At 42.8% G+C, this 13398-nt stretch overlaps 1 protein-coding gene across 3 annotated transcripts in view; it reads left to right on the top strand.

Annotated features, from left to right (window-relative positions):
• Positions 1–13398, top strand: part of sox30 (SRY-box transcription factor 30) — an 82164-nt gene that overhangs the window by 36709 nt on the left and 32057 nt on the right. For all 3 annotated transcript variants that reach the window (XM_033029970.1, XM_033029969.1, XM_033029971.1), the window contains one exon: positions 9576–9815. In XM_033029970.1, coding sequence (XP_032885861.1) covers positions 9576–9815 — 240 coding nt within the window. The remainder of the gene's footprint in view (positions 1–9575; positions 9816–13398) is intronic.

Raw genomic sequence — 13398 nt, 5'->3', positions numbered from 1 at the left:
AAACCACACTGAAATCTTACTTTGACAATCACAGGAAAGATGTGAAGGCTTTGGAGCGGGCGCAGAGGAAATTTTCCAGAATGCTGCATGGAAGGGTTTCAGCTACAGGGAGAGGTTGGATAGGCTTGGATTGGTTTCTCTGGAACATTGGAATTTGAGGGGAGACTTGATCGAAGTATATAAAATTATGAGGCACAGAGAGGATAGACAGTCAGAACCTTTTTCTCGGGGTGGAAATGTCCAACACTAGGGGCATAACTAAGGTCGGAGGGGGAAAGTTTAATGGAGCCGAGACCAGGTGCGGACCCGTTGGGCCCCGTCCCCAACGCAATATTCCACCACTCATCCATAGCCCCCAACTGTGCATGTGTGGCTGAGGGGTTCCCGTTGTGATGCCAGAGATCCCCGTTGTGACGTGAGTCCTACCCCTATGCTCCATTCCCCCTCATCCCCAGCACTCCCCTTCCTCTTCACCCTCCCTGTTCTTTCCCTTCTCCTCCTCTCCTCCCCCACTCTCTCCCTCACCTCTCCCTCCCTCTCCTTTCCCCTAACCTCAGTCACTCCCTACCTCCATAACCCCTACCCCCTCCTCTCCCTCTATCTCCCTGCTCCCCCACTCCTCACCTCCCCCCTATCCCACTCTCCATCCTCACCTCCCCCACTGCCCTCCTCACCCTCTATCCCCCACTCCCTACCTCCCCCACTCCCTCCCTCCCTCTATCCCCCCCCTCCTCCCACACTCTCCCTCCTCACCTTGCCCACTTTTATCTCCCTCACCCCTCCTACCCCCTCCTCTCCCTCTATCACCCTACTCCCCCACTCCCCGCCTCCTCCCATCCCACCCACCCACCCACAATGAAAATTGCAAAAAAAAATTAAATGAAACCTCCCTTATCCCACCCCTCTACAATGAAAACTGCGATTTTTCTTTAAAATAACCTAAACACAATGTTAGATATTAATGAAAATGGAATAATTTGATTAAAACTGATTTTTTTTTTTTTAATGAGATTTTAAAAAAAATGTAAATGAGATTCGGGATCCCATTGTGACATCATTGTGATATCGACGAATGCGGCGGGCAGGGCAGGTAGAAAAATGGTTAGAAAAATGTATTTTGCAAAATTTTAAATGTCAATAACTTGTAAAATATAACATAAATCCGAACAAAACTTGTTTCATTCACATCCCAGGACAATGGGGTGGGTAAGGTGGGCCATAAATTGTAGCGCTATCGTGTACCATTTTGGTGGGGTTTTGGGATCTCACGCACACGCACGCATACAAACAAGCAAACAAGATGAGAGTTAGTAATATATCAATGTGCAGGACAAGTTTTTCACACAGAAGAGTTTTGGATGCCTGAAATGCATTGCCAGTGGTATGGGTGGAGGTAGATATGATAATAGCATTTAAGAGGCTTTTGGATAAGCACATGGAAGTGCAGGAAATAAGGGGGTATTAATCATGGACTGGCAGATGATTTCAGCTTAGCTTGACATGTTTGGCACGAACATTGTGGGCCTGTTTCTGTGCTGTGCTGTTCCATGTAATACATTAGTATAATTAAAACCAATTTAGCCATTAACTACCACAGTGATCACAATTATTGTTTTCAAAATACTTCCAAATTTCGCAGACCAATAGTGAAAAATTCTGATTAAATTTGTCCATGCTTCCCATCTTTGTGTTTTCACACATACTCTATCTTGCATAAAAATATCTTAGCAGTTTCCTATGGACACTGTACCTTTCCTTTTCTCTGCTGAAGCTGGGAAGTCATATTTTTCTTACTTTCCATCTCTGTCAGGTTTCCACAACACAGCCATTACAGTCCTCTGGTAGACATGTAAGAGTATCTCAGCGGGTGAGGCAGCATCTATGGAGAGAAGGAATGAGCGACGTTTCGGGTCGAGACCCTTCATCAGGCTGATGTCAGGGGAGAGGAGTTCTCTGCCTTTCTTGTCACATTGGGTTACACTTTAATAAGTGGGCTATCCAATGAGAGAATTCAACTGAAACTGGCATGGCATGTTGAGAATTTGACTTGTAAAGCATATGAGATTCTAGGATTCATGGATTCTTAAATAGACCCATAGGGAACTAAAGCAGAAAATAGACAAAACATGCCGGAGTATCTCAGCGGGACAGGCAGCATATCTGGAAAGAAGGAATGGTTGACGTTTTAGGTCAAGACCTTTCTTCATACTGAAAGTTGCGGGAAAGGGAAATGCGAGATATAGATGATGATGTAGCGTGATATAGAACAACTAGATGAAAGATATGTAAAAAAGTAACAACGATAAAGGAAACAGGCCATTGATAGCTGTTTGCTAGGTGAGAACGAAAAGCTGGTGTGACTTGGGTGTGGGAGGGATGGAGAGAGAGTGAATGCAAGGGTTATCTGATATTAAATAAATCAATATTCATACCCATGGGTTGTAAGCTGCCCAAGCAAAATATGAGATGCTGTTCCTCCAATTTGCGTTTGGCCTCCCTCTGACAATGGTGGAGCAGGAAGGTTTTGTTGAACTGTCCAAAATATTGTTTTGGCCAAAGTTTTGGAGTATTATATCAAATTGTGGAAAACATGCTTTAGGAAGGATATAAAGATCATAAAGAGTGCAGAAAAGATTTACTGAATGGCTGCAGGGATGTGGAATTTATAGACAGAAGATGGGGTTATTCTCCTTATAGCCAAGAAAATGAATGGAAGATTTGATAGGTATGTGCAAGGTTATGACTGGGTGAGAACTGATAAATATAGGGAAGCTATTCAATAGACGATACAAGGACCAACAATGTAACATGTATAAAATTCAGGGGAAATTGTACAAAGGTGAGGATGAACTTTTTTTCTCAGAGAGTGTTTATGACCCAGAATTCACTACCTCAGGAGAAATGTTGGAAATTGAGTCAATCAGCAGCTTCCAACACATTATGTGAGCATTTGGGAGAAAATAGTATGCAGGACTATGGGGAATGGGACAGGGAAACTTAGCAAGGACCCGATTGTCCAACTGAGGTCTGTGCTGTAATAAGTCTGTGAATCTATAGATAACTTTACAAAAATTGACAAACTTTAAGCCATAAAATAACTAGTTATTTCATCACAGAATTTCTTGAACAGACGAAAGATAGCTACTTTAATATTTTTCCATTCGCATCCTGAATTCACGTTGCTAACTTACTCTTGAATGTCATCATCTTCTAATTACAGTAGCCAATGGGTATTTACAGATAAAATGTTTAATAATTTACTAATAGGTATGCTTTATAAAAATCTCTTCATGGGTTCCTTTTTTCTGTCCTTTCTGCACAGAAACTTATAATTGCATTCTGTATTTTTTTTTCCTAAATGTACTCCATTACTGCATTCTTACTTACAAATTAAGCAAACAATAACTAACATAGAGTGTTTGAGAGACTCAGCAGTCAGGTAGCATCTATGGATCGATAAACAATTCTTTCATGTCAGTGATCCTTCACAGTTTCTGCCTGATCTGCGGAATAGAAACATAGAAACATAGAAATTAGGTGTAGGAGTAGGCCATTCGGCCCTTCGAACCTGCACTGCCATTCAATATGATCATGGCTGATCATCCAACTCAGTATCCTGTACCTGCCTTCTCTCCATACACCCCTGATCCCTTTAGCCACAAGGGCGACATCTAACTCCCTCTTAAATATAGCCAATGAACTGGCCTCAACTACCTTCTGTGGCAGAGAATTCCAGAGATTCACCACTCTCTGTGTGAAAAATGTTTTCCTCATCTCGGTCCTAAAAGATTTCCCCCTTATCCTTAAACTGTGACCCCTTGCCCTGGACTTCCCCAACATCGGGAACAATCTTCCTGCATCTAGCCTGTCCAACCCCTTAAGAATTTTGTAAGTTTCTATAAGATCCCCCCTCAATCTTCTAAATTCTAGCGAGTACAAGCCGAGTATCCAGTCTTTCTTCATAAAAAAGACCTGACATCCCAGGAATCAGTCTGGTGAACCTTCTCTGTACTCCCTCTATGGCAAGAATGTATTTTCTCAGATTAGGAGACCAAAATTGTACGCAATACTCCAGGTGTGGTCTCACCAAGACCCTGTACAACTGCAGGGAATATTTCCAGCACTTTCTGGTTTATTTCAGATTTCCAGCTTCTGCAGTCACATGCTGAAAGAAAAAATTACTCTTTTTGTTTGCTATTCTTCGGTTGGCATGTCTGTGGTCTTTGCTGTATGCAATTTTTGTGGAGGTAGTAAAACCAACATCCATTGGAAAGCTTATTGCAAAGTGAAAACAGACAGCACATAACTTTGTAGACACAAAATGCTGGAGTAACTCATCGGAACAAGCAGCATCTCTGGATAGAAAGAATGAGTGACGTTTCGGGTCGAGACCCTTCTTCATACTGAGAGGCAGGGGAGATAAAGAAGTGTGTGTGAAAACGAAACATCAAAGGGGATGTGGTTGAAGGAAAATGAAGAAGTGATCATTGTTAGCTAGGAGAAGCTGACAACAAAGCATACAGAGATACAATTTAATCAAGGGGACAGTCAGACTGGTTGGAGAACTAGGAAGCTGGGGGGGGAGGGGGAATGGAGAGAGGGAAAGAATGGGTTACTTGAATTAGAGAAGTCAATATTCATACCACTGGGGGGTGTAAGCTACCCAAGTGAAACTTGTATCGGGTGTAATTTTTCCTATGGCACATGGCCACGGTACATTCCAGCACTAGGTTGAGACTCTCGAACGTCAATAGTCAATAATGCTTTATTTGTCACTTGTGCAACTGCACTGTGACATTTTCTTTGCATATTACACATGTGTCCGCTGCTAATTTTGGCACCATTTTTCAAAGACAAAGCTGCTTCCTGCTTTGAAGGTACTGGAGGTATTACCCTGGTTCACCCTCCTACCGGCCCAAGCTCCTGACGTCTCCAGCTCCCTTCTGGTTAGGCTGTCTGATGAGCCTTTGGAAGGGTTCCCGGTCCCGCCGACCAATGAGCCTTCGGGCGGGTTCCCAGTCCTGCCATCCGACGAGACTTCGGGCGAGGTCCTGTCAACTGTCAAGCCACGAAGCATCTCAGGGAAAAGCCTTGTGATGTACAGGCCATGCTATAACATTCACCAACCGATTGCCAGCTACAGTTTGTGGCACCTACTACATTGTGGTTCTGGCTCAGAAGAGTCAAAAACTAAGTAATGGAGTCCCACAAAGAGCCAGTGACTCCCAGATTTTTTCTAAGCTATGAGGCAACCCATAGGATGACAGTTTATCCTTGCACAAGAGATAGCAATCTCGAGGTTATAAATATAGCTGATTTGGCTTGATTTGGGAAAGATCGGTGTTTCATATTGGGGTGTCACTGCTTATTTCAGCCGGGGCTGCTCCCAACTAATTACGTCCGCAGTCACCAGAGCTTACCTTCCCCTCTTTATAGATCTGCATCATGGGTAGTACATTGGGACAGCACTTAGCACAGATTCCACACAGCTCCAGTAAAAATAATTACATCCTGATGTTGGGTGCTGTCAGGTGTTTGTATGCTCCTGTTGTGAATACAAAACAAATTCTATGAGTGCTTCAGTTTCCTCACCAATCCAAAGACAAGCTGTGTTAGTATGTCAATTGCCTTCACTAAACTAACCTTTAGTGTAGGTTGATGACAGGAGAATAACAGGGAGTTGATGAGTTTATGAGAAATAATAGATGACAGGAAAAGTGGGGTGAGGGGGTCAGATGTGAGAATGCTTTGAGAGCTGGCTTGGTATGAGGAAGAGTTGGACTCAATGAGCCGAATGGCAGTGCTAAACTCCTTTATGCTTCTTGCTCACAGTTTTCTTGCTTGATTCTCAATCCGCCGATCACTTGGGTACTTATGGTTGTCAATCTTTATCTGTAGATTGCCCCATTGAAACATCTTGGTCGCCTGCGGAAGAAACCAAGTGTTATTTTGCTCTCCAATGAACTGGCATCTACACTTTTCTTTTCCCACTTCTCCGGGTGGCCATTCATGCTCAGCATCGCACTAAATGCATTCCTCCTTCTGTGGTGTCCTCTAAATTAAGACAGCAGCAGTATCAGAACTATTGATTGAGAATGTGAAATCATTGTAGATGCACTTGTGTCTGCACTGCCTTCCTGCTTCCCCACCATTCCATGGACAGGTTGCAGTTCTGGAGCATCCGAAATGAAAAAGGAACACGGTTTGCGGTGAAATTGCAAGGAGGAAGAAATGCATGCTTACATCGTATGTAGTTTGTAAATTAGGAAAGAGTTAGGTATGAGTGAGAAGCATGTGGGGGAAAAGATTATGAAGGAGGGTGTTATCACATTGAATGTTTTTACCCACTCACCAGTCTTTCCAATAGCTAATACCATCTCTTTCAAGGAATTAAAAACTGCATTTGCACCACGTCCCCTCTGGTTAGTTTCCAATTGTCTATTAGCTATTTCTGTGAAAGAGAGAGAATTGTGTCAGCAAACATCATACAATCTGTTTGGATAATGCGACTATTATGGTTGATTAGCCAACAGTATTGGCTAACTTCAACGATGCTGAATGCAAGGTAAAGCACATACATGCACAAACTCAAGTTATAGAGTTTTTAGCAGCTAAGAAATATAATATTATGCTAAATCGTGTAATTGCTTGGACAAGTGATGTAATTCATAGTTGAGCATTTGAAATGTTATTTACTTATTTACTAATATTGACTGGCAATGGAAGGAAATTAAACATCCTCTGATACTGTCTCAAGGATGCACGCCATCACCAAATTAATTATATTTTCCCGTAGCCTTCTCATCATGTGCCTCGAGGGCTTAGTGTGGAACACTACAGTGTGGAAACAGGCCCTTCTACCCTACTTGCCCATGCTGACCAGCTTGCCCCATCTACACTAATCCCACCTGCCCATATCTTGTCAAACCTTTCTTATCCATGTACCTGTCCAAATGTTTCTCAAACTTTGTAATGGTACGTGCCTCACCTGGCAGCCCATTCCATATACCTACCATGCTTTTTAAAAAATGTTGCTGCTCCGGTTCCTATTAAATCTTTCCCCACTCACCTTAAACCTAAGTCCTCTGGTTTCTGATTCCCCAACTCTGGGTGCAATTATTCTATCTGATCCTCTCATGATTTTATACACCTCTATAAGATCACCCCTCATCCTCCTGCGCACCATGGAATAAAGTCCTAGCCTGCTCAACCTCTCCCTATACCTCAGGCCCTCGAGTCGTGGCAACATCCGCATGAATCTTGTCTGCACCCTTTCCAGCTTAACAACATCTTTCCTATAACAGCGTGACCAAAATGAACATAATACTCCAAATGTGGCCTCACCAATGTCCTGCGCAACTGTAACGTGCTCTCCGAACTTCTAGACTCAATACTCTGACTGATGAAGGCCATTGTGCTGAAAGCCTTTTTGTCCACCCCATTTACCAGTGATGCCACTTTCATTGAACTATATACCTGCATTCCTAGACCCCTCTGCTCTATAACGCTACCCAGAGCCCTGCCATTCACTGTGTAGGTCCTGCTCTGATTAGACTTTCCAAAATACAACACATCACACATCTCTGTATAAAACTCCATCAACCATTCCTCAGCCCACCTGCCTGACCGATCAAGATCCTGCTGCAATTTTTGACAACAATCTTCGCTATCTACAATACCACCCACTTTAGTGTCATCTGCCAACTCACTAATCATGCCTTCTACATTCTCACCCAAATCATTGATAGAGATGACACCGAACCCTGAGGCACACCACTAGTCACAGGCCTCTAGTCTGAAAAATGTCCACTTTCAGTGTCACCTAGAATGCCTCCCATTGCCACCTCCTGTCTACCCTCCACCACCCACCCCCTCCCCCACCTACGGGTGTCTGCAGCCACAATAATTTCTGTATCCAGCTCTGTAATGCAAGCCAGAAATGTAATAATGATAATATGACTCCTGCTAATTCATGCAGCCAATAAACAGCTTGAGCTGTTATGGCTCCACAAGGTAATAACCACAATTAACAGGTATCTTGATGTTGGCATGCTACAGGTTTTCACCATACCAGGTACAGATTAACGATGAATGCCAATTTTCAGGGGCAGTCAATTTGTAACTCACTCTTAAGAGATGTTAACAGTTCCAGCAATGTTTAACGTTTTCCTAGATTAATATAATCAATAGGAAACAATTTAAGGACCTGTCCCACTTTCCCGAGTCCTCTGCCGAGTTGAAAGGACCTTAAAAAAAAATCAAGATTTGTGATCTACGAACTCATCCTCCCGACTATCTTTTTACTCGTGGACTTTTTTGACATGCTGGAAAAAACGTCCCGACTTACTTGATGCCCCGAGTACCTACGGCTGGCATAACGAGCCGCTACGATATATCTACGGACTTCTACGGCCTCCTACGGACTCGCTACGGACTCGCTACGGACATTCTCCGAGTTTAAATCAAGGGGAAAACTCGGGAGAATTCGCGAGTAACTCGGGAAAGTGGGACAGGCTCTTTAGGTTATTTTTGTTATTCTTTTCCTGGCATCAAATTAACTGTTTTTTGGTCCATTTTCCGATTGAAGAATACAATACAATACAATACTGTTTATTGTCATTTGAACAAACAAAATTTGGTTTCTGCGGTCATACAACAAGAAAGAAAAACCAAGACACACAATGAATACAATTTACACAAACATCCATCACAGTGAATCTCCTCCTCACTGTGATGGAAGGCAAAGTCATTGTCTCTCCCCTTTTTTCCATTCTTCTCCCGATGTTAAAGCCCCCGGCGAGCGATGGCAAGTCCCATGGCCCTTAAGGCCACGCAGGGCAATGTAAGCCCCTGCTCTGGGTCTGGATGTTGAAGATGTTTGAAGAATCTTATCTTTCCAAAGAATATTATTTGCAGAAATACGTTGAATAGATGCACAATCATATTTGTGCAAGAATATTGATCATAATCACTCAATCTGGAAAAGATTTTGCCAGTTTTCATCACTATCTTGTTAGAAATTACAGCATCTGCTTAGATAGTGGTAAAAAGATAACATTTATCTGGATTTTGAATAAAACTTTGTTCATTGTTTAACAATTAGAGTTATATTTGATGATATGTTTGGACAAGATAACTGTGGCCAGTCCATCCATCTGGATCCTTACAGGAATTGGATAAAAATAGACAGGAAAATTGGGAAGGGAACCATTGTTTGTAAGGCACAATCTAAAGGTTATATTTATCTATTCATTATTGGCTGGAATCCAGTGACGGAATTCATTACGAGCTATTTATCATGACCATAATAACTTGCAATGACTTTTTAAAATATTGTTGCATTATATTTTCTGTAGATACAGTGTATCTATTGGGATATTTGCTATTCCTTGCCACTCCATTTCAGTGTGATTGTTTCAAATCTAGGAGCTACATTTTATTTCAATTTAGCAGCTTAAATCTGTGGAACCTTTCGTAGCACTGTAATATATTGAAGCACTCTAAAGATACTATTTTTTAAATCTTCTTTACCATTACACATTCTCCTGATTTTCCTTATTTTGTTCTGATTTTAGAAATCAATGATATGCCACCTTCCAAAGACAGAAGTGGGCACATAAAACGCCCCATGAATGCATTTATGGTTTGGGCACGGATTCATAGACCATCATTAGCCAAGGCGAATCCCAATGCTAATAATGCTGAAATTAGTGTCCAACTTGGCCTGGAGTGGAATAAACTGACTGAAGAACAGAAGAAACCTTATTATGATGAGGCGCAAAAGATAAAAGAGAAACACAGGGAAGAATTTCCTGGTAAGTTAAATGCTATTCAGGATGATAATTAATTGTCCTCAATATCAAGGAGCAAAACCTGAAACAGAGCTGCAGGAGTGTCCATCATAAAAAAAAAAAGGTCCCTCCAGTATCTGGATAAAGTACAGTTGGAAATGCATTCCTTTGTTTCTTAATGAAAATGTCTTTATGCAATGAAGAAGTGTCACATTGGTTCTGAATACTCCAATAATTTACAAAATGCCATACCACTTGGAAATTTCCATGCATGGTTTCTATTGTATGATGTGACTTAAAATAGTTTTAAAATCTAACAATGATTTCTCTTCCCTTGCTCACACCATCACCTCTACTGTCTCACAGAATATCTCCTCTGCCCTTTCTATTTCTCAACTGCATGTTCATGCACAGTCACATCATCCCAGGGCATTTTGTCACCTTTCACATGGATGAACTAAAAAAAGCTCAATTTTTCTTGACTCCTCCGCTATTTCTTGGTCTGGCGCACAGTTCTGGGCAATCAAAAAAATCCGCCCAACTAAATATTAGCAAGACTGAAGAAAGTCTTCATCACAAAATCTATTCTCTAGTTACTGACACCACCCCTTGCACTGGCAAAAGTCTGAATCTGAACCACATTGTTCATATGTTTGATGTCATGCCTTATCATAGTTATTTGTGCTGTATTTAAGAACCCACTCTATACCATGGTGGCTGGCAACAAGCCATGGTCTCTCAGACCATCTCTGATTTTATCAAGTCTGGCTGTCTGCCCTCCACTGCCTCCAACCTTATCGTTCTCCAGTCCCGCAGGACCTGTTTTTATCTTCTCCCCAAAATCCATAAGAAGAACTGCCCCTGCTCCATTGTTTCCACTGAAATTGTTTCTACATTCCTCCATTCCATTCTATCTCCCCTGGTCCAATCCCTTCCCACCTATGTCCAAGACACATCACACTCCTTCGACTCTTTACTGACTTTCGGTTCCCAGGCTCCCATTCCCTCATCTTTACTATGGACGTTCAGTTGCTCTGCACTTCAACCCCCCACCAGGAAGGTCTTAAAACCCTCCATTTCTTCTTTGACCCCAGACCCGACAATATCCTTCTATAAACCCTCTCCTCTGTCTAGTGGAGCTGGTCCTCACCCTTAATAATGTTTCCTTCGAAGCCTCCCACTTCCTCCAAGTCAAAGATGTAGCCATTGGCACTAACATGGGTCCCAGCTATGCCTTCCTTTTTGTTGGGTACATCGAACAATCCCTGTTCCAGACATTCATTGGCCCGATCCCTGAACTCTATCTCTGCTACATTGCGTCAGGGCTACCTCCTGCACCCATGCAAACTCATGACTTTATTAACTTCACTACTAATTTCCACCCCGCTCTCAAATTCACCTGGACCATCTTCCTCACCTCCCTCCCCTTTCTTGAACTCACTATCGCCATCACAGGCAATAGACGACCAACTGACATCTATTACAAACCTACTGCTATTTCAACTACAATTCTTCCCAGAAGTACGGGGTACTGATTTTGGATGATCATATTGAATGGCAGTGCTGGCTCAAAGGGCCGAATGGCCTACTCCTGCACTTATTTTATATGTTTCTATTTTTCCCACCCTAACTCCTGCAAAGACTCTATCCCCTTCTCCTAATTCCTCCCACTCCACCACATCTGCTCCCATGATGAGGTGTTCCATACCAGGACATCAAAGATGTCCTCATTCTTTAGGGAATATCGTCTATCATAGATGAGGCCCTCACAAGTGTCTCCACTGTATGCCGTAGTTCTGATCTTGCTTCTCCACCTCCCAGTTGCAACAAGGACAGAGTCCCACTAGTTCTCACCTTTTACCCCATACAACACATCATCCTCCAACATTTTCACCACCTCCAACAGGGTCCAACCACTAGTCACATCTTCCCATCTACAACCCTTTCTGCTTTCCTCAGAGACTGTTCCCTCCGCAAGTCCATGCTTCACTCATTCACTCAAACCGCTCCCTCGCCAGGAACATTCTCCTGCACCCACACGAGATGCAACACTTGTCCTTATATCTCCTCTACTCCATCCATGGACCACTGACAGTCCTTTCAGGTGAGGCAGAGGTTAACTTGCACCTCCTCCAACGTCATCCACTGTATCCGTTGTTCTCAGTGTGGGCTGCTGTATATCGGTGAGACCAAGCGCAGACTGGGCGATCATTTCGCTAAATACTTACACATATTCTGCGTGTCCCTACGTGATGTCCTGGTTAGCAAAAAGTTTAACTCCCCTTCCCATTCCCATAGTGACCTTTCTGTCCTGGACCTCCTCCACTGTCAGAGTGAGGTCACATGCAAATTGGAGGAACAGCACCTCATTGATTTCTCTAATTTCAAGTCCCCCCCCCCCCTCCCCCTTCCTAGTCAACCTACTAATTCCACTGTTCGCACCCCAGTATCCTTTCGTTATCGCCTCTTCTCCAGACAACAATGGGCCATTATGGACACAACCTTTCCTTGATCATCTGATGTTGGCCATGATTTGTTCAGGCCTTTTCCTACCTCCAGTACCCCCCCCCCCCCCCCCCCCCCCAAACCCCCATCCATGCTTTCAGTGGGTCAGGCAGCATCTCTGAAGAAAAAGGATGAAAAGAATGGGTGATGTTTTGGGTTAGGTTCCTACCCGAAACGAAACATCACCTGTTCCCTTTCTCCAGAGATGTTGCCCCCTGAGTTTTGTGAGACACTTTGTGTCTATCACAAGGTTGACTGCCCATGCCTCTTGTTACCTCTAGATGTCAACACTGCACTCTCTGCTAGGTTTCCACTTTGTAAATCCTTAAACTGGGTGGTTCACCAAAAATCGAATGTCCATTTTCTAACTCGTGCCAAGACTAGTTCACCCTTCACCCTTCACCCTAGTGCTTTCTGTGGCTCTGCAGGCTCATATTCATGCAACACCTTGGTTATTAAATTCTTATTTTTATCTTCAATCCCTGAATGGGCTATTCTAATTTTAACCTGTCACTCACCTGTGAATGACACGACTCCACTATTACCAGCCATATCTTCAGCTATTCAGGTCATAATTAAAAAATTACTTGTCTGTGCCTCCTGCCTCTTCATCTCCCTGCCTCTTTTAAGGCACTCATCTCTTTAGAACCAAGCTATTGACAATCTCATCTCACCTCACATCTCCTTATGTGGCTGGGTATCAATTCTTATTAGATAATACTCACAACTCCTTTAGTGATGCATTAAAGTTGCCAGTAAAAGATAGTTATTTGTAAATTATCCGTCCCCAAATCAAGATTTTCCCACTCACATTAGCAGCTCAATGTTCAGGTAGCAGTGCCAAGTTCAGCCACCTTGGGACACTTTCCTGCATTGTGGATGCTCTATGAATGCAAGTAACTCTTAGTATTGTAGATGCCATGCAGATGAGACAATAGAGTGCGATTTTCCCAAATACATTAAAAGTATATAATAGGAATATGTTAGACAATTTCTCTTAAATGCTAAGCTTGAACATTCCAGAATGGAACAGAGTCATCTTATTTGCCAGCATTGTGCTTGATCAAGCTGGCTAACATTACACCATTTAAAAAAACACAAA

Source organism: Amblyraja radiata, chromosome 11, assembly GCF_010909765.2.
Source record: "Amblyraja radiata isolate CabotCenter1 chromosome 11, sAmbRad1.1.pri, whole genome shotgun sequence".
Classification (NCBI taxonomy): Eukaryota; Metazoa; Chordata; class Chondrichthyes; order Rajiformes; family Rajidae; genus Amblyraja; species Amblyraja radiata.
This window is presented reverse-complemented; position numbering and strand designations above follow the sequence as displayed.